The sequence below is a fragment of the Phacochoerus africanus genome, chromosome 3 (genome assembly GCF_016906955.1).
Source record: "Phacochoerus africanus isolate WHEZ1 chromosome 3, ROS_Pafr_v1, whole genome shotgun sequence".
In the NCBI taxonomy this organism is placed as follows: Eukaryota; Metazoa; Chordata; class Mammalia; order Artiodactyla; family Suidae; genus Phacochoerus; species Phacochoerus africanus.
The window spans coordinates 112,609,186-112,632,220 of NC_062546.1; the positions used below are offsets into that span (position 1 = coordinate 112,609,186).

General features: G+C 34.7%; 1 protein-coding gene across 1 annotated transcript in view; it reads left to right on the forward strand.

Moving 5' to 3' along the window:
* Positions 1 to 23,035, forward strand: part of ADAM2 (ADAM metallopeptidase domain 2) — a 68,303-nt gene that overhangs the window by 22,920 nt on the left and 22,348 nt on the right. Inside the window, 6 exon segments of the mRNA XM_047770418.1 lie at positions 464 to 545; positions 4,343 to 4,479; positions 7,601 to 7,781; positions 9,456 to 9,554; positions 9,667 to 9,862; positions 15,971 to 16,076. Of these exon segments, the coding sequence (XP_047626374.1) occupies positions 464 to 545; positions 4,343 to 4,479; positions 7,601 to 7,781; positions 9,456 to 9,554; positions 9,667 to 9,862; positions 15,971 to 16,076 (801 nt within the window).

The window sequence follows — 23,035 nt, forward strand, 5'->3', positions numbered from 1 at the left end:
ATTATTTTTGTCCTACTAATATGCATGCTTTTGCATGGCTCTAGCAGGCTGATTCTATCTGATTAGGAGAAACTCTAGCCCATAAGGTTACTCTGCCCATTTATCAACTGCATTGCTTTAGCTTTCTAATTTTAAGGAATTTTATTTATTTTTATTATTTTTAAGTTATAGGAATTAGTGTAATTTATAAAAAAAATACATGAAAAGAATCTTAATTATTTTTGAAAAAATCCATATGATAATATACTTTCTATTATTTACTTGATTTTTAAATCTATTTTACTATTTTCAAAACAAGCAGACACATTTGTACTTTCTATGGTTTGCCCTCCTAAAGTTAAGTGAAAATATTTATGAATGTGCCATATAAAAATGCAAAATAAAAATATATTAAGTGAATTTTGTATTAATTGTGCTAAATTTTACCAAATGATATGATTATGCCTTTTTTTTTTAACTTAAGTTACAGAGAAAAACCAAATTTTGTTGGTGCAACCTTTCAAGGAAAGATATGTGATAAGCAATATGGAGGAGGTATTGTTCTGGTATGGTATGATTTAATTTGCTTGCTATGTTATACAAATAGAGTGCTATTTAAATTCATATACAATTATTTCCTGACTTTATTATGGCTAAGTATACTAACATTTGCATAATGAGTCTAGGGATCTTTGTCCCTGTTGCTGACAGAAATGTTTGAACTCTATGTCTTCATTTAACTTAATACAGATGAAATTTTTACAGTTTTCCTCCAAATTGTACTCTTTTAGAAAGTTAAGGTAGTGATCTATCTTGTAGTCTTACAAAATCTTCATAAATTTTTTCTATACCAATATTTAATTATTAATTAATTTTAATTTCACACTTAGGTTTTGAACATTTTCTTCATTATGGAGCTAACTTAATTATGAACCAGGTTAAAATAAAACTTTCAAAACTATTTATCAGTTGCCTTAAAATGCTTCATGGGGCCTAGGTGAAGAATAAGAATCAAATGCACAAATTGGCACTTTTATCTTAGTAGAAAATCTTGGTATGCTTAAAATTGGTACATTTTTGCCACTATTTCATAATGCTTTCGTTATCATGATGTATAAAATTTGCCTTTGAAAAGATTTTTGTGTGTGTTTGTGCAAAGTAATCCAGAATTTGTGTGCATAGTACTCATTTCAGTGAATAAGTGAAGTGAAGCTAAGTGGAGATATAAAGAGATGAATCAATGACATGCAGACAAGTTTCCTCTTTAAAATTCATAGATCGTGGTTTAAAAAACATGGCTTATCTTTATGGGCAAATCATTACCTCGTCTCAGAAGCTAGAATTGGGCTGATATACCTAGTCACCTGCCACATGGAAAAATCAGAAGACTTTCATATGGAGCAGACAAGTTACCAAGCAGAAGGAAATATTGTTTCCTGGAAAGTGTGGAAACAATAGGCATGGCAGAGGGAAAAGAGCATCTTGAAATTACTTGATCACTGATTACTTGAAAGGAGCAATTGAAGAACTTTTCTAATATTCCTCTTTCTTATTCTCCACACTCCACTGGGATAATCATTACCTAACCTTTGACTGGAAATATTAGCAGTGGCTGATGTTCACATGAATGAGATGTTGAAGAAAACAGTTGAAGCATTGCCTTCTGATGTTTAAACATCCACTACCTTCCTAACCAATCCCCAAGGACTGTGAAATAAAATTTAGGAACCCTATCCTTTCCATGCTGCTTCTTCCTAAAAATTTATAGGTGAAAGTACAACCCAAGTACTCTTAGGATGAGTAGAAGCAAGTCACTATAATCAGCAGGAGATTTTTTTTTTTTTTTTGGCCACCCTGCAGCATATGGAGTTCCTGGGCCAGGGATCAGATCTGAGCCAAAGTTGCTACCTAAGCTACAACTGCAGCAACGCTGGATCCTTAACCAATGTGCCAGGCAGGGGATCCAACCTGTGTCCCAGCACTCCCAAGACACCATGGATCCCATTGCACCACAGCTGGAACTCCAGCAGGAGATTTTTGATGTTGGTAGCCCTTTGCCCTTGGATTCATCCACTCACCTGTCCTAAGGCAAGTTAACTCACGGAGACAGACACAAACTAGTTCCTGGCCTCAAGGGTTTTATGCACTCCATATTACCAGATACAGTATCTGTTGACCTCAGTTGATGGACTATACAGATCCTGAGTATTAAACTTTCTCAGAAGAAAACACAGTACACAACATATACCACTTGAAGTGGAGCTATTAGTACTTGGTGGACCAGGAATTTCAAACCAAACAAAGCAGACAATATCCTAGAAAAGGAGCCATTGGAAGCATTAGATCTGAACAACATAATTATAATAAACTGCATGAGGGGTCTGATTGATACATAGGGAGGTAAATTGTCAAATTGAGAAATCAGAAATAGGACCGCTCTCAGGAGACATCATTAAAGTTATAAGAAAGATCAAAGTTAAGAGAGATGGATGAGTGAAGTAATGGGAGATGAAAATTTTAAAGTCATAAGAATACTTTCAAAGAAAAAAAATGGATATAATTTCAGAGTGATATTCACAGAATACTGTCCCCAGCCACAATCAGATCAACAAGGTACCTGTGCCAGGAAAAGCCCTGGGAGTCCCCCAGGACCACTTACATTGAAGCATCTGGCAGGAGGATAGGAAAGTGGATGGTATGATGAAAAGGGACACCTGGAAAGCCAACAAAGAAGAGATAAAAATGCTTACCAACAATGAAATTTTAAAAATCAAAGAAAAAAAATCTACATTTCTAAAAAGAAGAATAACATATAACAGTGAAGATGTTTCATAGTCAGAAAAGGCACATTGGATGCAAAAAAGACTTTATCTTAAAACATGGAAGTAAAAGTACCTTGAAGTCTCAATTCATATTAAAAAAACCAAAATCTGTTCAATGAGGGACAATAAAAATACTCTTGGGCACATAGCCCTCAAAAGATTTTCCAAACAGAAGACTAATTATCAAAACATATTTGTAGAAATTACTTATATTTATGAAAAGCTACAAAGATTATGAAAACTAAAGTGAATAAACATTGCTAAATTTTATTGTTATCTTAAGATGAAAATACCTGGAACTGGACTAGGCTTGAGGTGGGAAGGCAAAGAAAGATGTATCAGTACTAAACCAGATTCATTGTTTAGGATGAAACTGAACTCATATATACCCAGCCAAATACCTATAAAATATACAAAGCAGGCGTTCCCTTCGTGGCTCAGTGGTTAACAAATCTGATTAGGAACCATGAGGTTGAGGTTTCGGGTCCCTGGCCTCACTCAGTGGGTTAGGGATCCGGTGTTGCCATGAGCTGTGGTATAGGTTGCGGATGCAGCTCAGATCCCACGTTCCTGTGGGTCTGGTATAGGCTAGTGGATACAGCTCCAATTCGACCCCCAGCCTGGGAACCTCCATATGCTGCAGGTGTGGCCCTAGAAAATAGGCAAAAAGACAAAAAAAAAATACAAAGCAAATACTGAAAGAGCTAGTAGCAGGAATAATCATACCTAAATAATTAATTTCTCAGACCAAAAATTTAGAAAATTTTAACATTATTGATAACCTTTGTTTGAAAGCTTTATGTAGAATCTTGATTCCTAAAATTAGAGACTACAAAATATACACACAAGGCACATTTGTAGAAAATAATCACATGCTACACAACAAAGGGAACCTCAATACTTATTTGTCAGTGAATTTCTCAGTCTAGTAATTGGCACATAGGAATACATATCTTACATTGATTAAAAAGTATAAAGGCATTTTATTTATGAAAATAAAGTTTGAACAATTGTGGAAAGTGAACATTCTTATGAGAAAAATGGCTGATGAGTCATTATGACCATAATATCAATTAGTTCAATGAGCTAATTTATGATTTTTTTCAAATACATGAAGTACTCCTATAATACCCTACCTCCAAATAATTAAATTATAAAGTAACACAAACTGTTAATAATTTGACACTGTATGTGTACATGTGTGTGTCTTTAGAGATTTTCTTTGTGAGTGCAAACATGGCTATAACTGTTGTTATATACAATTAAATGATTGGGACAAATATTTTCTTGGGCTGATGCCACCAAATGAACCATTTATTTATATTTGGCTAAAATTTCAGATTTCACTTTTCCTATTTTCCTTATATTGATCATGGTACCCGTAATATACTAGACTACCATGGCTGGCACTTCTGTGGTTATCATATTAGATATCTCTTGCATTTTATTGTGTGACTATTTTTAATAATTACATTATACTACAGGTAAATAAATTACCTCCTAAAATGTGAATGTGTATATGTGTGTGTATTTTTTCCCAGCATCCCAGAACCATAACTCTGGAATCACTTGCAGTTACTATGGCTCAGTTACTAAGCCTTAGTATGGGAATAGCTTATGATGACATTAACAAATGCCATTGCCCAGGAAATGTCTGCATAATGAATCCAGAAGCAATGTAAGATGCTTTACTTTTATATGTTTTAGAAATATAGTTTATATGAAAATAAGTTTATTTAGTTTATGAAAGTCTACTTTAGTTCCTATTAAAGTAATTGCTAATGGTTGAATATAAACTGTAGCCAATGACCCAAGATCAAAATATGGATTCCAGTGTTCCTGCTGTCTATCTCAATATTTCTTCTAATCTAATATCAAACTTGATTTCTCATATATGATCAAGCTGTACATTTATGACTATGTTACTTGTATGATTTTATAGTTTAATGAGTGATATGACAATTCAAATGCAGGCATGTGATCATTATACAAGAATGATTTATTAGTGTGGCCTTTCTGCATAAATCTTCATTCTACTCTGGCTAAACCTGAAACTTTGGCATCTACTGATTTCAGAGAGTCACCTTTTTATTTGTCACTAGAGAATGCCTTTTGCAGTAGTTACCATGCCTCTAAGGCCTAGTGAATTTTTTTCTATGGTCCTCATTATTCTTAGAATATGCTATGAGATATTATAGAATTAGGACCAAATAGAAGATTTACAAAAACCGTTGACCAGTCAGTGATTGGAGCCAACCTCCTATTCCTTTGTTTGGACTGTATGTCCAATTTATTTAATTTTACTTAATAGTCTGTTTAATTTCTGTATTATCTCTAAAATTTTGCCTTTTTTCACTTTCCAATTTGTTGCCCAAAACAACTTAATCAACAAACAACTTAATCTACAACATTAATGAGTGTTGGAACTTCTTCTATTAATTTTTTAACATAATTTTGATTCTTATGTAGAAATGAAAAAATAGAAATTCTACTTAAAAATATAAGTTTATGGCCTGTATAAGATTGGTGGAATTATTAATACACATGTAGACTCCATTCGCCTGTGGAAACATTTTTTTTTTTTTTGGCTGCACTGGCATGAGAAAATTCCTGCGCCAGGGATAGAACCCAGACCACAGTTGTAATCAAAGCCACAGTAGTGACAATGCTGGATCCTTAACCCACTGAGCCGCAAGGGATCTCCTATAGAAACATTTTTTTTTAAAGCGTAGTTTAACAAATTAAAGTCTTGAAAAAAATGCTTATTAGTCATATTTTAAATACACTGAATCATTTGAATATGATTGCATGATTAAAATTTTGGAGAACACAGATGTTTTATTCATTACTGAGTGGAAAAAAAATGATATGAAAATCTGCTATATTTAAAGGAGATTCTGAATCAACAAGGCATATTCAAAAATGATTCATTGCTAGCCTTAAATTGATGGAAAACATCTTCTAGAATTATTCATCTTTAATGGTTTTTGACACTGTCACTTTCAGTGATTTTATGCAAGACTGAGTCCTTTTTTTTTTAATGGCCATATCTGCAGCATATGGAAGTTCCCAGGGGTCAAATTAGAGCTGCAGCTGAGGCCTATGCCACAGCCATGGCAATACCAGATCTGAGCCACATCTGTGACCTACACCATGAGTTGTGCCAGACAGACCCTTGACCCACTGAGGGAGGCCAGGGATTGAACTCACATCCCCATGGACACTATGTCTGGTTCATAACACACTGAGCTACAATAGGAACTCCTGAACTGAGTCCTAAGCAAAATAGGACATACGCCTTTCTGAGGCAGGTATACTCAATTCTAACCTTAAAATATGACTTATTAAATAATAATTCCTAAAGAGTTTAACATGTTATTTTATTTTTATAATCCACAGAAAATACAGGTCCCACACTATTTTTTTTTTTTTTTACAAAAGGCTGCCATTTTTCTGAGGACTCACAGTCAGTGGTCTGTGATTTATACAGTCTATGTACCCAGTGAGTTTGATGTGCTAACCCATTTGTTTCAGAAATTCAACTTTGACATTTTAATTAGGAACTTTGTTTCTTTAGATAATAAAGCAGTCATTATAAAGTTGGGCTTTTTCGACACATTCGAAGGTAGCAATATATCTAAGCCTTAGAAACAATGACTGAGGACAAAAATGTTTCAAAAAACTACATGGAGCTAGAACAGAATATAACTTTTTTTTTTTAATTTTAAGTAAAATGAAAGTAAAAGAGTGATGATTTTCAAATACATCTGTAATTGTTGATTCAACTCCCTTCAAGAGGTAGAATTTAGTTTCCCTTCTCTGAGTGTGGGCTAGATTTGGTGACTTGATTTCAGCAAACAGACCATGGTACGAATGACGGTGTGTGCCTTTCAAGATTAAATAATCAAAGAGTTTGCAAATTTCTCTGTGCAATTGCTACAGCTGAAGGCAGATGCCATATCATGAGTTAGTCAAGGAACTTTCTATACAGTGGTCGGAAGCTGAGGCCTCTTGCTGGTAGAATAAAGAGGCACATAAAAGCATGTTTGTAAACTTGACTTCATTTAACTTAAATTTACGGTTTCATTTTAAGACCAATGGTCTGCTCTTAGCTTCAAAAAAGGCTAAGACATGTAGGTATTACACAAGAAGTCACATGGTCAACTGAAAATCAGAGGCTCTGTATCAAGGAAAAATGGGAGAATGGAGAAAGAACAAGAATATCCAGCAAATCTGTGCAAGGATTCAAGCTGTAAATTATCCAGTTGGATAAAATTATGATTGATATTTCCTTTCTAATGACAACATTAATTTCAGTATCAGAAATTGTTTCCTCTATAAGTCAGTTCACACATGGTAAACATATCATGCGTTTCCTGGTTCTTAGTAATATTAAAGTTCTATCAATTTTTCTCCTTTTGTTTTCTGGTATTTAGATAGAAATCATCTAAACTGTTGGTAATGTAATAATGAATCTATTATATATAATAGATTGTATAATATATACAATTTAATATGTATTATAATTTTATAATTATGTAACATAATTAAAGAGTATGTTCAGCTGGGATGCAACCGCAAAAATTAACAAAATTGGTAGTTTGTCCAAAATACCCTAATTTTTTCATGGTTCTCACATGAATAACCATTTCCTGTAATAACCCAAAGGACTCACCTTAAAATTTAGTAACTTTATATTAGCTATACCTATCATTAAATTAGGCAGACTTTTATTCTGAGACTAGGCAATTTATGGAAGCAACGGTTATATAAAAATTTGAAGTTTGATGTATTTTTAGTCATTCCAGTGGTGTGAAGTTCTTTAGTAACTGCAGCATGGAAGATTTTGCACATTTCACTGCCAAGTCCAAGTCCCAGTGTCTGCAAAACCAGCCACGTGTAGATCCATCATACAAAAGTGCAATTTGTGGTAATGGAGAAGTCGAAGAAGGAGAGGAATGTGACTGTGGGACCCCGGAGGTTGGTACTAATTTAGAAAACTATATACCAGAATTATACCAAAAATTATTAACTAATTATTATAGTATCATGTTGCCATTTTCCCTTATTTATCAAACTTGCTTTTCAACAAAGACCTTAAGAATGCATATTGGGATTATATTAAACGACGAATGCAGCTATATACTGGTATATGAATTTAACAACTTGTACGTTATTCACACTGGTGCTTTTCAAGGTCTTACTGCTGTAGCTGTGTTGATCTAGGCTTACAGTTCCTTTCTTGAGCATATTCTCCCTTAGCATTTCCTCTTAGGATCCTCTGTCATTCAGAAAGATAGAGATGAAACTTTCACAACTGGACAAAAAAAAACATATTTGAGACACATTGGTGGCTTCGAATATTTCAATTCCAGGTCAACATTAAAAGCTGGTTTTTCTAGCCTACAGAATTCTTAGATCAAGCTGTTGGGTTGAAGCCAGGTGGAAAGAGTCGAGATAAAGGGAAGGCAATGAAGGAGAGTTTGTGAGACTCATAGTGACCTCAAGAGAACCAAGAGGTCATAAGTAGTGTTCAGTGTTCCCTACTGCAATTGCTGACTATGATCATTCATGTAAACCTTCCCCAAATGAAAAGGTGTTCTTAGATACCTCATTGGGTGATGTGCTAAGGGAATCATTCCCCAGAACTCACTTGCTTTTGCTTTTTGGGGTTTGAATTGAAACACCTTGAGAAGTTCTAATAACAACAGACAGTACTGTATCTTAGTGCTATTAAAAGTCACGTGAGTTCCAAACCCCCGTGATGGAACTTCACCCTCTGGAATCTCAAGACAGTAAAACAATGGCATTGATTAGGTAGAATAGTCTGGAAAACACTGAGAAGGTAGTGTGCCTTAAGCAGTATCATGTGATAACTCATATTAAGACTACTAAAATCCGTAATTATTTTATTGTTATCTTATGGAAATTTTTTGCCCAATTAACCCTATTTCAGATCCCTGGGTATTTAAGAAATGTGAGTGTGTGGGGGTGTGTATGTATGAGTTCTGTCTCTGCAGCCTTCTCCTTTCTTACCAGTTGCTTTTATTAATCCTAATAATGGAATTTTAAAATTCAGAATCACCAGGCAGAGATGAATAAAACAGGCATAATAAGGTATCAATGAGTGATATAAAGGTGATCACTTCAGTCATGTTCAAAAATATCATTTTATAGCTCTTTATCTTTAGAGAAGGGTAAGTAAACTTTGAATATCCCATAAAGTTAAAGACATCAGAATACTGGAGATTCATGAAAGTTGACTAAGAACTAGTAACAAATCATGCACCCTTGAAATTGTAACTTCTTTTTATCTTGTGTTAAACTATTTGTCTATAGGGGCCAGAGATCGCAATATCCTGGCCTTGGTGGACAGCAGGGCTTTCCTGCTACCAGTGTAGTCCAAATATACTATAGGACATAAAGAGCACTCGGTCACGTATATTAGGTGACCAATAAACACCTGGTAAATAAATGAATGATTATGTGGCTTTATTTTCTTCTGCTAGCCAGCACCCAAGTGAAGCATCTGTCTGTATATATTATATTATATGTATATTATAAGTATACTATAATCTGTGGTCCCCATTAAAATATCTATTTAATGTAAATAAAAGTCAGAAGACACTTTAGAGCCTGTGATTTTCCTTTCAGAATTGTGCTGCTCAACCAAACGCATGCTGTAACCAGGCCACCTGTACACTCTCAGCTGGCTCTGCCTGTGCCACTGGGCCGTGCTGTGATTCCTGTTCTGTAAGAGCCTTTTCAAAATTTTGAATTACCTACCTTAGTAAAGTTGTTATTTTTATGATGTTTACATGTTCATATTCTGCTTTATTCAATATCTTTTACCTCACCCCACCAGTTTATGGCAAAAGGACACACATGTAGGCTTACCTTGGATGAATGCGATCTCCTTGAATATTGCAATGGTTCTTCTGCAGCATGTCAAGAAGACCTTTATGTCCAGGATGGGCATCCATGTTCAGATAATCAATGGCTCTGTGTGCAAGGAAAATGCATAAGTGGGATGAGACAATGTTCTGAAACATTTGGCGACGGTATTTCTTATAATTTGATTTCCTATACATGTATTTTTCTGGGCACCATAAAAAAATAGATATTGATATATAATTGTGATATTTTAATAATGTGATTTTTAGTATAAATTTTTTTTTGGTCTTTTGTCTTTTGGGGGCTGCACCCACAGCATGTGAAGATTCCCAGGCTAGGGGTCAAATTGGAGCTGCAGCCACCAGCCTACACCACAGCCACAGCAACGCGGGATCCAAGCAGTGTCTGCAAGCTACACATTGCTCATGGCAATGCCGGATCCTTAACCTACTGAGCGAAGCCAGGGATTGAACCTGCGTCCTCATGGATACTAGTCAGATTTGTTAACCACTGAGCCATGATGAGAACTCCAATTATAAATTATTTTAAATAATTATAGAAAGAGAAGGGGAATACCATAAGAAAAAAAAAACATCATATTGCCTGGGACTAAAATTCTGAAGTATTTCCACTAAATAATGAAGAGAAAGACTCAGAAGTATATGGGATCTGAATTTAAGGAGGAAGAAAGCAGACCAAATTAAATCTATACTTTTCTCTCTCACTCCAGATCCACAATTTTCATAGTAAATATAGAATAAATACATATGGCTATAGACATTAAAAGGGTCATAAATATAAGCTGGCATATGAATACAATTTATACCACCCATGCAGACACACAGAGACATATACACAGATTCACACCAGGGGGCTACAAGGATGACATAAAAATCCAAACAAGGACTCATGAAAATCCTGGAACTATTAAATCACTGAAAGATGATGGGTACTGAGGCTGAAAATAAAGGAAAAACCAGGGTACAAAATATACATGGAAATCATTTGCTGAATAAGATGAAAACAACAATGGTGATAGTATTTCATGGCTATATCCTAAGAATCAAGAGCAACTGAAAGAAAAAGTATTTAGGCATTTAGGATATTCATACAAATAGCCAGGCGGGTCAACTTTCTTTTAGTTAGAACAGGTAGCAATGTCTACCATAATTTCTGCATATGGGGGGAGAGAGAGAGAGAGGGCAGAAAGAAGGGAGGGAGGAAGGAAAAGAAGAACTTTAAAAGAATACTGGCTAAAGTTTAAAAATAAATTAACATATTGGTTAAAAAACTGATAGGTAAAACTTCTGTTTAAGTTGGCAGATAGAATTAAGAAATTCATCTCAGTACTAAAAAGATAAATACAAAAAAAGAAAAGTATATGAAAATGTATATATGAGCTCATATAGTCTACTTTCCAAAGTCATCTCTGTAAGAATTGGTTGTGAATGATGTCTGAAAAAGGGAGATCAAAGCTGGCAAAAGAAGAATTAAGCAAGGGGAAGTGATAACCAAAGAAATTTAAAATTTTAAAATTTGACTATGTATATTAGTCAACATGTATGTATGTTGATCATTCCAACATGATGTAGCACTCAGAAAAATTAAGAATTGGTCCAAGTCAAGTATTTGGTTTGGGGTTGTTTTTAAATTTCTTTATTATACTTGATTTAAAGTGTTCTGTCAAATTCTGCTGTACAGCAAAATGACCCAGTTTTATACATTTTATATCTTTTTCTCATATCATCATCTATCATGAGCTATTACAATTGATTGAATATAGTTTCCTGTAATACAGCAGGACCTCATTACTTACCTATTCTAAATGTAGTAGTTTGCATTTATTAACCCCAGACTCCAAGTCTTCCTTCCCCTTGGGAACCATGAGTCTGCTTTCCATCTCCATCTCCATCCCATAGATAGGTTCATCTGTGCCATATTTTAGATTTCATAAATGTTATATCATATAGTATTTGTCTTTCTCTTTCTGACTTACTTCACTTAGTATGAGAATCTCTAGTTCTACCTATGTTGCTGCAAATGACATTATTCTTTTATATGGCTGAGTAGTATTTCATTATGTATATGTACCACATCTTCTTAACCCATTCATCTATTTTTCAAATGTCATCTGTCATGGACAGTTAGGTTATTTCCGTGTTTTGGCTACTGTGAACAGTGCTGCAGTCAACATAGGGGTGCATGTATCTTTTTGAATAAAAGTTTTGTCCAGATATATGCCTAAGAGCGGGATTGCTGGATCATAAGAAAGTTCTATATTTGGTTTTCTGAGATGCTCTGTACTGTTTTCCACAGTGGTTGTACCAATTTACATTCCCACCAACAGTTCAGGAGGGTTCCTTTTTCTCCACACCTTCTCTAGCATTTATTATTTGTAGACCTATTAATAATAGCCATTCTGACCAGTGTGAGGTAGTACTTCATTATATGTTTGAGTTGCATTTCTATAATAATTAGTGATGTTGAGCATTTTTTTCATGTGGCTATTGTCCATCCATATGTCTTCATTGGAGAAATATCTATTCAGGTCTTCTTCCCATTTTTCAATTGAATTGGTTTTTTTTCATTTTGTTTTTGCTTTTGAGTTGTATGAGATGTTTGTATATTTTGGAGATTATGCCCTTGTCGGTTGCATCATTTGCAACTATTTTCTCCCATTCTATGCATTGTCTTTCATTTTGTTTATGGTTTCCTTGGCTGTGCAAAAGCTTTTAAGTTTGATTAGGTCCTACTGGTTTAATTTTGTTTTTATTTCTATTGCCTTGGGAGACTGACCTAAGAAAACATTTGTATGGCTGATGTTTTGCCTATGTTCTCTTCTAGGAGTTTTATGGTGTCATGGCTCATGGTTAAGTCTTTAAGATATTTTGAGTTTATTTTTGTGCATGGTGCGAGGATGTGTTCTAGTTTCACTGATTTACATGAAACTCTCCAGTTTTCCCATCATCACTTGTTGAAGAGACTGTCTTTTCCCCATTTATATTCTTGCTTTCTTTGCTGATGATTAATTGACCATAGGGTGTCTGGGTTTATTTCTGGGCTCTCTATTCTGTTCCATTGGTCCCTATGTATGTTTTTGTTTTTGTTTTTGTTTTTTTTAACGAGTACCACACTGTCTTGATTACTGTAGCTTCGTAATATTGTCTGAAGTCTGGGAAAGATATGCCCCCTGCTTGGTTTTTTTTTTCCTCAGGATTGCTTTGGCAATTCTGGGTCTTCTATGGTTCCATATAGATTATTTTCTAAAGTTCTATGAACAATGTCATAGGTGATTTGATAGGGATCACATTAAATCTGTAGTTTGCTTTGGGTAGTATGGCCATTTTAATGATATTAATTCTTCCAATCCAGGAGCATTGGATATCTTTCTGTTTCTTTAAATCTTCTTTAATTTCCTTGATTAATGTTTTATAGTTGTCAACAAATAAGTCTTTCTCCTCCTTTCTTCAGGTTTATTCCTAGGTATTTAATTTTGAGGGGTGTGATTTTAAAGGTATTGTGTTTTTATATTCCTTTTTTAATATGTCATTGTTGGTATACAGAAATGCAACCAATTTCTTTTTTTTTGTCTTTTTTTTTTTAGGGCCACACCCACAGCATATGGAGATTCCCAGGCTAGGGGTCAGATTGGAGCTGTAGCTGCTGGCCTATACCACAGCCACAGCAATGTGGGATCCGAGCCGCATCTGCGAACTATACCACAGCTCACAGCAACACCAGATCCTTAACCCACTGAGCAAGGCCAAGGATCGAACCTGCATCCTCATGGATGCTAGTCAGATTCGTTCACCACTGAGCCACGATAGGAACTCCTCTTTTTTTTTTTAATCAGCTGCACTGGAAGCATGTGGAAGTTCTCTGGACGGGGATCAGAGCTGTAGCTGCCGGCCTACACCAGAGCCACAGCAATGCAGGATCCGAGCCATATCTGCAAGCTACACCACAGCTCATGACAAAGCCAGATCCTTAATCCACTGAGTGAGGCTGGGGATCAAACCCACATCCTCATGGATATCCATCAGATTTGTTTCCACTGAGCCATGATGGGAACTCCAGATTTCTGAATATTAATCTTGTATCCTGTTACTTTGCTGAATTCATTGATCAGGTTGAGTAGTTTTTGTGCGGATTCTTGAAGGTTTTCTATATATAGCACCATGTCATCTGTGGGTTGTGACAGTTTTACCTCTTCTCTTCCAATTTGGATACACTTTATTTCTTTTTCGATTGTTGTGGCTAGGAATTCCAGTTTTATGTCTTGTTTCAGAGTTTAGTGGGAAGGCTTTCAGCTTTTCTCTGTTGTGGGTTATATTGGCTGTGGGTTTGTCATAAACAGCTTTTATTATGTTGATATGTTCCCTCTATATGAACTTTAGTAAGAGTTTTTATCATGAATAGATGTTGGATTAAGTCAAACGCTTTTTCTACATCTATTGAGATGATCATGTGGCTTTTGACTTTTCTTTTGTTAATATGGAATTTGCCTAAGTCGAACTATCCTTGTGAACTTGGAATGAATCCCACTTGGTTGTGGTGTATGATTTTTTTTAATGTATTTTTAGATTCAGTTGGATAAATTTTGCTGAGGAGTTCCCATTTTGCCTATGGTAACAAACCCAACTAGTATTCATGAAGATGTAGGTTTGATCCCTGGCCTCGGTGTGTTAAGGATCCGGCATTGCCATGAGCTATGGTGTACATCACAGACACAGATCAGATCTTGCATTGCTGTGGCTGTGCCTCTGTCCTCTTCTTTTTAGTTTTTGTGAATGTATTGTTTGGTTTTGATTTGTGGTTGCCCTATTTTTCAAGTATGTTAATACCTTCCTGTATCTGCTTGATTTAGCTTGATATTTCATATAGGCTCAAACACATTCTTTAAAAAATGAGTCTATATTTTCCTACTCTACTTCCCCGCATTTTATGATTTTGATGTCCTTTTTTTACAGCTTCATATTTATCCTTTTGCTCTTCATTTTGTTTCCTGTCACTTTTACAAACAGGTTTTTTTCCTTTTATATCTGTTTACTGGCTCTTTTAAGTGATTACTTTCCAATTGTGATTTCCTCCATCCTATATCTTCTTACTTCTTTAGAGGAGATCTTTCAGTATTTCTTTTAGAATGGGTTTAGTGTTGCTGTATTCTTTTAGTTTTTATTTGTTTGAGAAATTATTTCTTTCTATTTTAAATGATAATCTTGCTGTGTAGCATATTCTAGGCTGCAAATTTTTCTCTTTTAGAACTTTGAATATACTTGCCACTCTCTTCAGGCCTGCAGTGTTTCTGTAGAGAAATCAGCTGATAGCCTTATGGGGGTTCCCTTATAATTAACTATGTTTTTCTTTTGCTGCCTTTTAGAATCCTATACTTATCTTTACTTTCTGCCATTTGTATTATAATATGTCTTAGTGGCTTGCATGTAATTCTGCTTAGTGTTCTTGAGTATCTAGGAACAGTCATGTAAACACTGTGTCATACAGATTTTAAAAATTTAAATTTATGTTTATATCTGTCTCTCCATAATCATTTCAAATTATTTTGATTTCTCACACCATGACCAGATTTGAAAATGACTCCTGGGACAAAAGTCAACTGCTTATTTTCAGTTTATTACTGCTTCTAGGAGCTTCAACTGAGATCCTGATGGGTCTGCTGGGGCTCCTCTTAGTTGTGTCATTTTTCTTCATGGTTAAATCTCCCTATCAAAGGTTTCTGGATTAATCCTCTAATTCAGCAGAATTGATGGAGTTATGATAATAAACTGCTCTTTAGGTAGACTGGATCTTATGAGAATTAAAAACAGTAAGTGTGTGGTTCGGATAATAAATATCCAGTTGTGACTTCTAGATTTTTTGGTCTGAGGAAATTAGGACTAAAAAAAATAAGATATTATTTTAATGATTTGACTTGTAAACATATTTATGCAAAACGCTATTGACCAATAAGTCACTTGTTTGTTTTTAAAAAAGTTTTTTATATACTTACATATTCCTAGATTTACTAAAAATTAGGAGATAAATTACACACAGTAGTTAATCCCAAGGTATCTGTTTGGACAGTAGACAAGAGTACTTTCAATTTTCAGATCTTTCATTGAAGTGTTTTTTTTATAATTTTAAAACTAGCTTTTATTTTCAATTTTGAATTATGTTCTTATTTTGTGCAATGTTTTAAACAATCTCAGAATTTTGTGTACCCACAAATTATTTTAAATTAATGTAAGTTGAATATGACTAATCACATTTTTTTTCAGGTGCAGATTATGGTACTGAAGACTGTTTTACACATCTTAATTCTAAGACCGATGAGTCCGGGGCCTGTGGTTTAACTGCTTCAGGATACACACAGTGTCATCCTAAGTATGCTTTAAAAAAATCTATCTGAGATACTTTATTTATTGCCTTAAATTTGAAAATACCATGAGATAATTAACTTTATGTATAATCAAAATATCACTTGATCATGAAGATTATATTTAATCAAATTATAAATGTCTTAAATACAGAACGTCTGTACTTATCTTTCCCAAACATCCACACTATCTCTTGTACCATCCCACAGAGCATTTAATTTACATATAGGTACATTAATGACCCATTACTTAGAAGGACTGATCATTTATATTTTGCATGTTGTCACTTTAATTTTACAAAGGATGACCATTCTTTACAGTGATCTAATTTAAAATGCATGAATTTTTATTATCAGGAAGTAAAGCACTGTATTTAAGAACATGTACTCTATAAGTAGACATCTTGGTTTCAAATACTAATCTCAATGCTAACCTACTTGTGTGAATTTAGTCATGTGCCTCACTTCTCTAATATGTAAAATATGTATATCAACTTAACTAACATCATTGGGCTGGTGCCAGTGTGGAATTTAGACACTCTATGAAAAGCATTTAGAAAGGGGCTGACACATAGTAGGCACTATGTGAGTGTTAACTGTTAACCATTATGATTATTATATTTATGAGAACTATAATGTTATTATAACTGTAATATTTTATTTTGACACTATTCCAAAGTTGATTTGATAGCAAAAATTAAATTTCTGTAAAAAAATTTCTTGTGTGCATTAAGAGCAAAAAGAATCCCTGTATCACATTTACTGGGATTTACCAATGGCTTACATTTTGCCCATTTTCTTTATCCTTCTGTTTTTCTAACTCTCCTCTCCTCCCTTCAAAATGATTTTTCCTAAACCACTTGAATAGAAGTTGGATACTGTGCTTCTGCATCCCTAAATAAATCATTGCGTCTTTCTTGAGAATAGGTTTTTTTTTTTAAATAGTTATTTTCTAGCTGTCAAACACAGTTCATAACAAAACTTCACTCGTTATCTCAATTAAGTATTTCTACCTCTTTTGCCTTGTTTAGGAGCAAATCTGGATTGAAGTGTTTGTATTTAGTTTTTAAACTTTCATCTAGAAAATTTCCTTTGTTTTCCTTTGTTTCTTTTCCTTGGTTTTTAAAAAATACTACAGGTACATTATTTTATAAAATATTCTTCAAATTGAGTTTGATATTTTTCATAATTGGATTTGTGTTATAAATTTTTGCATGTTTGCCACTGAAGTGTTATTGTAACCTCAGGTGCAATTTTTTAAAGGTACCAGCTATTTTCTCTCAATGTGGCATATTTTATGTTAAATAATTTGGTAAAGTTAATTTTCCTTAGGTCTCTCAATTGTAAGGGTATTCTTTCTCTTTGTGTTTAATGTTTAATTTATGGGGGAGGAATTAATATTGAAACTATGGACATATTCTCTTCAAACTTTCACCCACTAGTTTTAAAGTCCATCAATGATTTTCAACTCCATTGTTGCTGCTGACATTAAGCTAGAAATATAATGTAGAAAGAATTATTCCTTTCTCTATATTTATTTATTAATTTATATTTATTTATTCACATCAATTCAAAATTAGCAATTGTTATTTGATTCAATAGTATATAATATATTACTATCATCATTTGTTTAAGGCTTACTTTTTTCAAATTGTTTCATTTTTGTCTAGTGAGGGTTTCTTTTAATTGGCCACAATGTCTTTAAAACCTTACAAATTTTTCTAGCACAAAAAAGGGTGTTATTGGCTCCTATTTTATTTTTCCTACCTTTGCTCTGGATTCACTTAGTTATCCAATTAGCCCAGATTCATTTTAGTAGAGAATAGTACTTATAAAATAAACATCTGGACACCAGGTATGCTTATTTCTACTGTTTTTCATTATCTCTAAGTCTACTCAGTCAACAAAGCAAGAATACACGTGTCACATATTTATTTCTATATCCATGTCCTGTATCTCTGATTTTATTTATTTTATTTTTTTATTACTCAAATAAATTGATCACATCTATAGTTGTATAATGATCATAACAATCTGATTTCACAGGATTTCCATCCCACAACCAAAGCACATCCCTCCACCCCCCAAACTGTCTCCTTTGGTGACCATAAGTTTTTCAATGTCTGTGAGTCAGCATCTGTTCTGCAAAGAAGTCCAGTCTGTCCTTTTTTCAGATTCCACATGTCAGTTAAAGCATTTGATGTTGGTGTCTCATTGTATGGCTGACTTCACTTAGCATGATAATTTCTAGGTCCATCCATGTTGCTAAACATGCTGGTATTTAATTCTTCTTAATGGCTAATATTCCGTTGTGTATATGTACCACATCTTCTTGATCCACTCCTCTGTCAATGGACATTTAGGTTGTTTCCATGTCTTGGCTATTGAAAATAGTGCTGCAATGAACATCGGAGTACATGTGTCTTTGTGAGTCATGGTTTTCTCTAGATAGATGCCCAGGAGTGGAATTGCTGGATCCAATGGGAGTTATATTTGTAGTTTTCTGAGGCATCTCCATCCTGTTTTCCACAGTGGTTGCACCAATTTACCATCCCACCAAGAGTGTACTAGGGTTCCTTTTTCTCCACACCGTCTCTAGCACTTCTTGTTTGTAGACTTTTTGATGATGGCCATTCTGGCTGGTGTAAGGTGGTACCTGATAGTGGTTTTGATTTGCATTTCTCTAATGATGAGTGATGTTGAACATCCTTTCATGTGTTTTTTGGCCATCCGTATGTCTTCTCTGGAGAACTGTCTGTTTAGATCTTCTGCCCATTTCTTGATGGGGTTGTTTGTTTTTTTTGTATGGAGCTGCAGAAGGTGTTTATAAATTTTGGAGATTAATCCCTTGTAAATCGATTCATTTGTGAAGATTTTCTCCGGTTCTGTGGGTTGTCTTTTGGTTTTGTTTAGAGTTTCCTTTGCTGTGCAGAAACTTTGAAGTTTGATTAGGTCCCATTTGTTTATTTTTGTTTTTATTGTTAATAATCTAAGAGGTGGATCTGAGAAGATGTTGCTGTCATTTATGTCAGAGTGTTTGGCCTATGTTTTCCTCTAAGAGTTTGATAGTGTCTGGTTTTATATCTAGGTCTTTAATCCATTTGGACTTTCTTTTTGTGTATGGTGTTAGGGAGTGTTCTAGTTTCATTCTTTTCCATGTGGTTGTCCAGTTTTCCCAGCACCTCTTATTGAACAAGCTGTCCTTTCTCCATTGTATATCCCTGCCTCCTTTGTCATAGATGAGTTGGCTGTAGGTGCGTGGGTTGAATTCTGGGCTTTCTGTTCTGTTCCACTGATCTATATTTCTGTCTTTGTGCCAGTACCATGTGGTTTTGATGATTGTTGCTTTGTAGTCTATTCTGAAGTCCAGGAGCCTGATTCCTCCAGCTCCATTCTTCTTTTTCAGGATGTCTTTGGCTATTCTGGGTCTTTTGCGCTTCCAAACAAACTTTAAAACATTTTGTTCAAGTTCTGTGAAAAATGTCCTTGGTAATGTGATAGGGATAACATTGAAACTTTATATTGCCTTAGGTAGTATAGTCATTTTGATAATATTAACTCTTCCAATCCACAAGCATGGTATGTCTTTCCACCTATTTGTGTCATCTTTGATTTCTTTCATCAGCATCTTATAGTTTTCAGAGTACAGGTCTTTTGTGTCTTTAGGTAGGTTTACTCCTAGGTAGTTTATTCTTTTGGATGCAGTGGTAAACGGGATTGCTTCCCTAATTTCTCTTTCTGATCTTTCATTGTTAGTGTATAGAAATGCCATCAATTTCTGTGTGTTAATTTTGAATCCTGTGACTTTGCCAAATTCATGGATGAGCTCTGACAGTTTTCTGGTAGCGTCTTTAGGATTCTCTAGGTATGGTATCATGTCATCTGCAAATAGGGATAGTTTTACTTCTTCCTTTCCAATTTGGATTCCTTTTATTTCTTTTACTTCTCTGATTACAGTGGCTAGGTCTTCCAGAACTATGTTGAAAAATAGTGGTGAGTACGGACATCCTTGTCTTGTTCCTGATCTCAGCGGGAATTCTTTCAGCTTTTCACCATTGAGAATGATGTTCGCTGTGGGTTTGTCATACATGGCCTTTATTATGTTGAGGTAGGTTCCGTCTATGCCCACTCTCTGAAGGGTTTCTATCAGAAATGGGTGTTGGATTTTGTAAAGGCTTTTTCCCGTGTCTATTGAGAGGATCATGTGGTTTTTATTCTTCAGTTTGTTAATGTGGTGTATCACACTGATGAATTTGCAGATGTTGAAGAACTCTTGCATCCCTGGGATAAATCCACTTGATCATAATGTAAAATACTTTTAATGTTTGTTTTATGTGGTTTTCTAGTATTTTGTTGAGGATTTTTGCATTGATGTTCATCAGTGAAATTGGCCTGTAGTTTTCTTTTATTTTTGTGGTATCTTTGTATGGTTTTGGTATCAGGGTGATGGTGGCCTCATAGAATGAGTTTGGGAGTGTCCCTTCCTCTGCAATTTTTTGAAATAGTTTCAGCAGGATAAGTGTTAGCTCTTCTCTAAATGATAGAATTTGCCTGTGAAGCCATCTGGTCCTGGAGTTTTGTTTGTTGGAAGTTTTTTAATCACAGTTTCAATTTCAGTTCTTATGATTGGTCCATTCATCTTTTCTATTTCATCTTGGTTTAGTCTTGGAAGATTGTACTTTTCTAAGAATTTGTCAATTTCTTCTAGGTTTTCCATTTTATTGGTATCTAGTTGCACATAGTAGTCTCTTATGATCCTTTTTATTTCTGTGATGTCCGTTGTTACTTCTCCTTTTTCATTTCTAATTTTACTGATTTGAGACCTCTCTCTTTTTTGCTTGATAAGTCTGGCTAGGGGTTTATCAATTTTTTGGATCTTCTCAAAGAACCAGCTTTTTGTTTCATTGATCTTTTCTATGGTTTTCTTTGTTTCTATTTCATTGATTTCTGCTCTGATCTTTATGATCTCTTTCCTTCTACTAACTTTAGGTCTTGTCTGTTTTACTCTCTCGAGCTGCTTTAGATGTAAAGTTAGGTTGTGTATTTGAGCTTTTTCTTGTTTCCTGAGGTGGGCTTGTATTGCTATAAACTTTCCTCTTAGAATGGCTTTTGCTGCATCCCATAGGTTTTGGAGTGTCGTATCTTTGTTGTCATTTGCTGCTAGGTATTTTTTAATTTCCTCTTTGATTTCTTCAGTTATCCAATGGTTGTTTAGTAGCATGTTGTTTAGTCTCCACGTGTTTGTGTTTTTTCCAGTTTTTTTCTTGTTGTTGACTTCCAGTCATATAGTGTTGTGGTCAGAAAAGATGCTTGATATGATTTCAATTTTCTTAAAGTTACCGAGGTTGGATTTGTAGCCCAGGATGTGATCAATCTTAGAAAATGTTCCATGTGCACTGGAGAAGAATGTGTATTCTGTTGCTTTTGGTTGGAATGTCCTATAAATATCTATTAAGTCCATCTGATTTAATGCATCACTCAGGGCCTGTGTCTCTGTTGATTTTCTGTCTGGTTTATCTGTCCATTGCTGTAAGTGGGGTGTTAAAGTCCCCCACTATTATTGCGTTATTGTCAATTATTCCTTTAAGGTTGTTAGCAGTTGCTTTATATGTCGTGGTGACCCTATGTTGGGTGTGTAGATATTTAAAATTGTTACATCATCTTCTTGGATTGATCCTTTGATCATTATGTAATGTCCTTCTTTGTCCCTTAAAATATTCTTCATTTTAAAGTCTATTTTGTCTGATATGAGTATTGGAATTCCAGCTATCTTTTGATCCCCGTTTGCATGAAATATTTTATTTCATCCTCTCACTTTCAATTTGTGTGTGCCCCTAGAAGTGAAGTAGGTCCCTTGAAGACAGCATATATATGAGTCTTGTTTTTGTATCCATTCAGCCAGTCTATGCCTTTTGGTTGGGCCATTTAGTCCATTAACATTTAAGGTAACTATTGATATGTATGTTCTTGTTGCCATTTTATTAATTGCTTTGGATTTGTTTTTGTTGATCTTTTTTCTTTCCTCCTTCTCTTGTTCTTTTCTGCCTATAGAAGTTCCTTTAGTATTTGTTATAAGGCTGGTTTAGTGTTGCTGAATTCTCTCAGTTTTTGCTTATCTGTGAAGGTTTTGATTTCTCCTTCAAATCTGAATGAGAGCCTTGCTGGGTCAAGTAATCTTGGTTGGAGGTTTTTTTCCTTTCATCATGTTAAGTATATCATGCCATTCCCTTCTGGCCTGCAGAGTTTCTGCTGAAAAATCTGCTGATAACCTTATTGGGGTTCCCTTGTATGTGATTTGTTTCTTTTCCCTAGCTGCTTTCAAGATTTTCTCTTTGTCTTTAATTTTGATCAGTTTGATTAATATGTGTCTTGGTATATTCCTCCTTAGGTTTATTTTATATGGTACTCGTTGTGCTTCCTGGATTTGAGTGAGTGATTCCTTCCCCATGTTAGGGAAGTTTTTGGCTATTATCCCTTGGACTATTTTTTCTGTCCCCTTCTCTCTCCCTTCTCCTTCTGGCACCCCATGATACAGATGTTGGTGCATTTAACGTTGTCCCAGAGTTCTCTGAGGCTCTTTTCATTTCTTTTCGATCTTTTTTCTCTTTTCTGTTCCACATCCATAATTTCCAATAATCTGTCCTCTGCCTCACTTATTCATTCTTCTGCCTCCTGTATTCTGCTGTTAGCTGCCTCTAGTGAATTTTTTATTTCAGTTATTGCTTTGCATCTCTTCTTGTTTAAGTTTTATGTCTTGTATATCTTTAGTCATTGTTTCCTGCAAGTTATCCATCTTTGCCTCCAGTTTATTTCCAATGTCTTGCATCCTCTTCAGCATCAACAGTCTTTTTTCAGCATCAACAGTCTTTTTTCTGGAGGTTGAGAATCTCCTCATGGCTTATCTGATTTTCTGGGGTTTTTCCTTTCTCCCTCATCTGAGTTATAGTTCTCTGTCTTTTCATTTTTA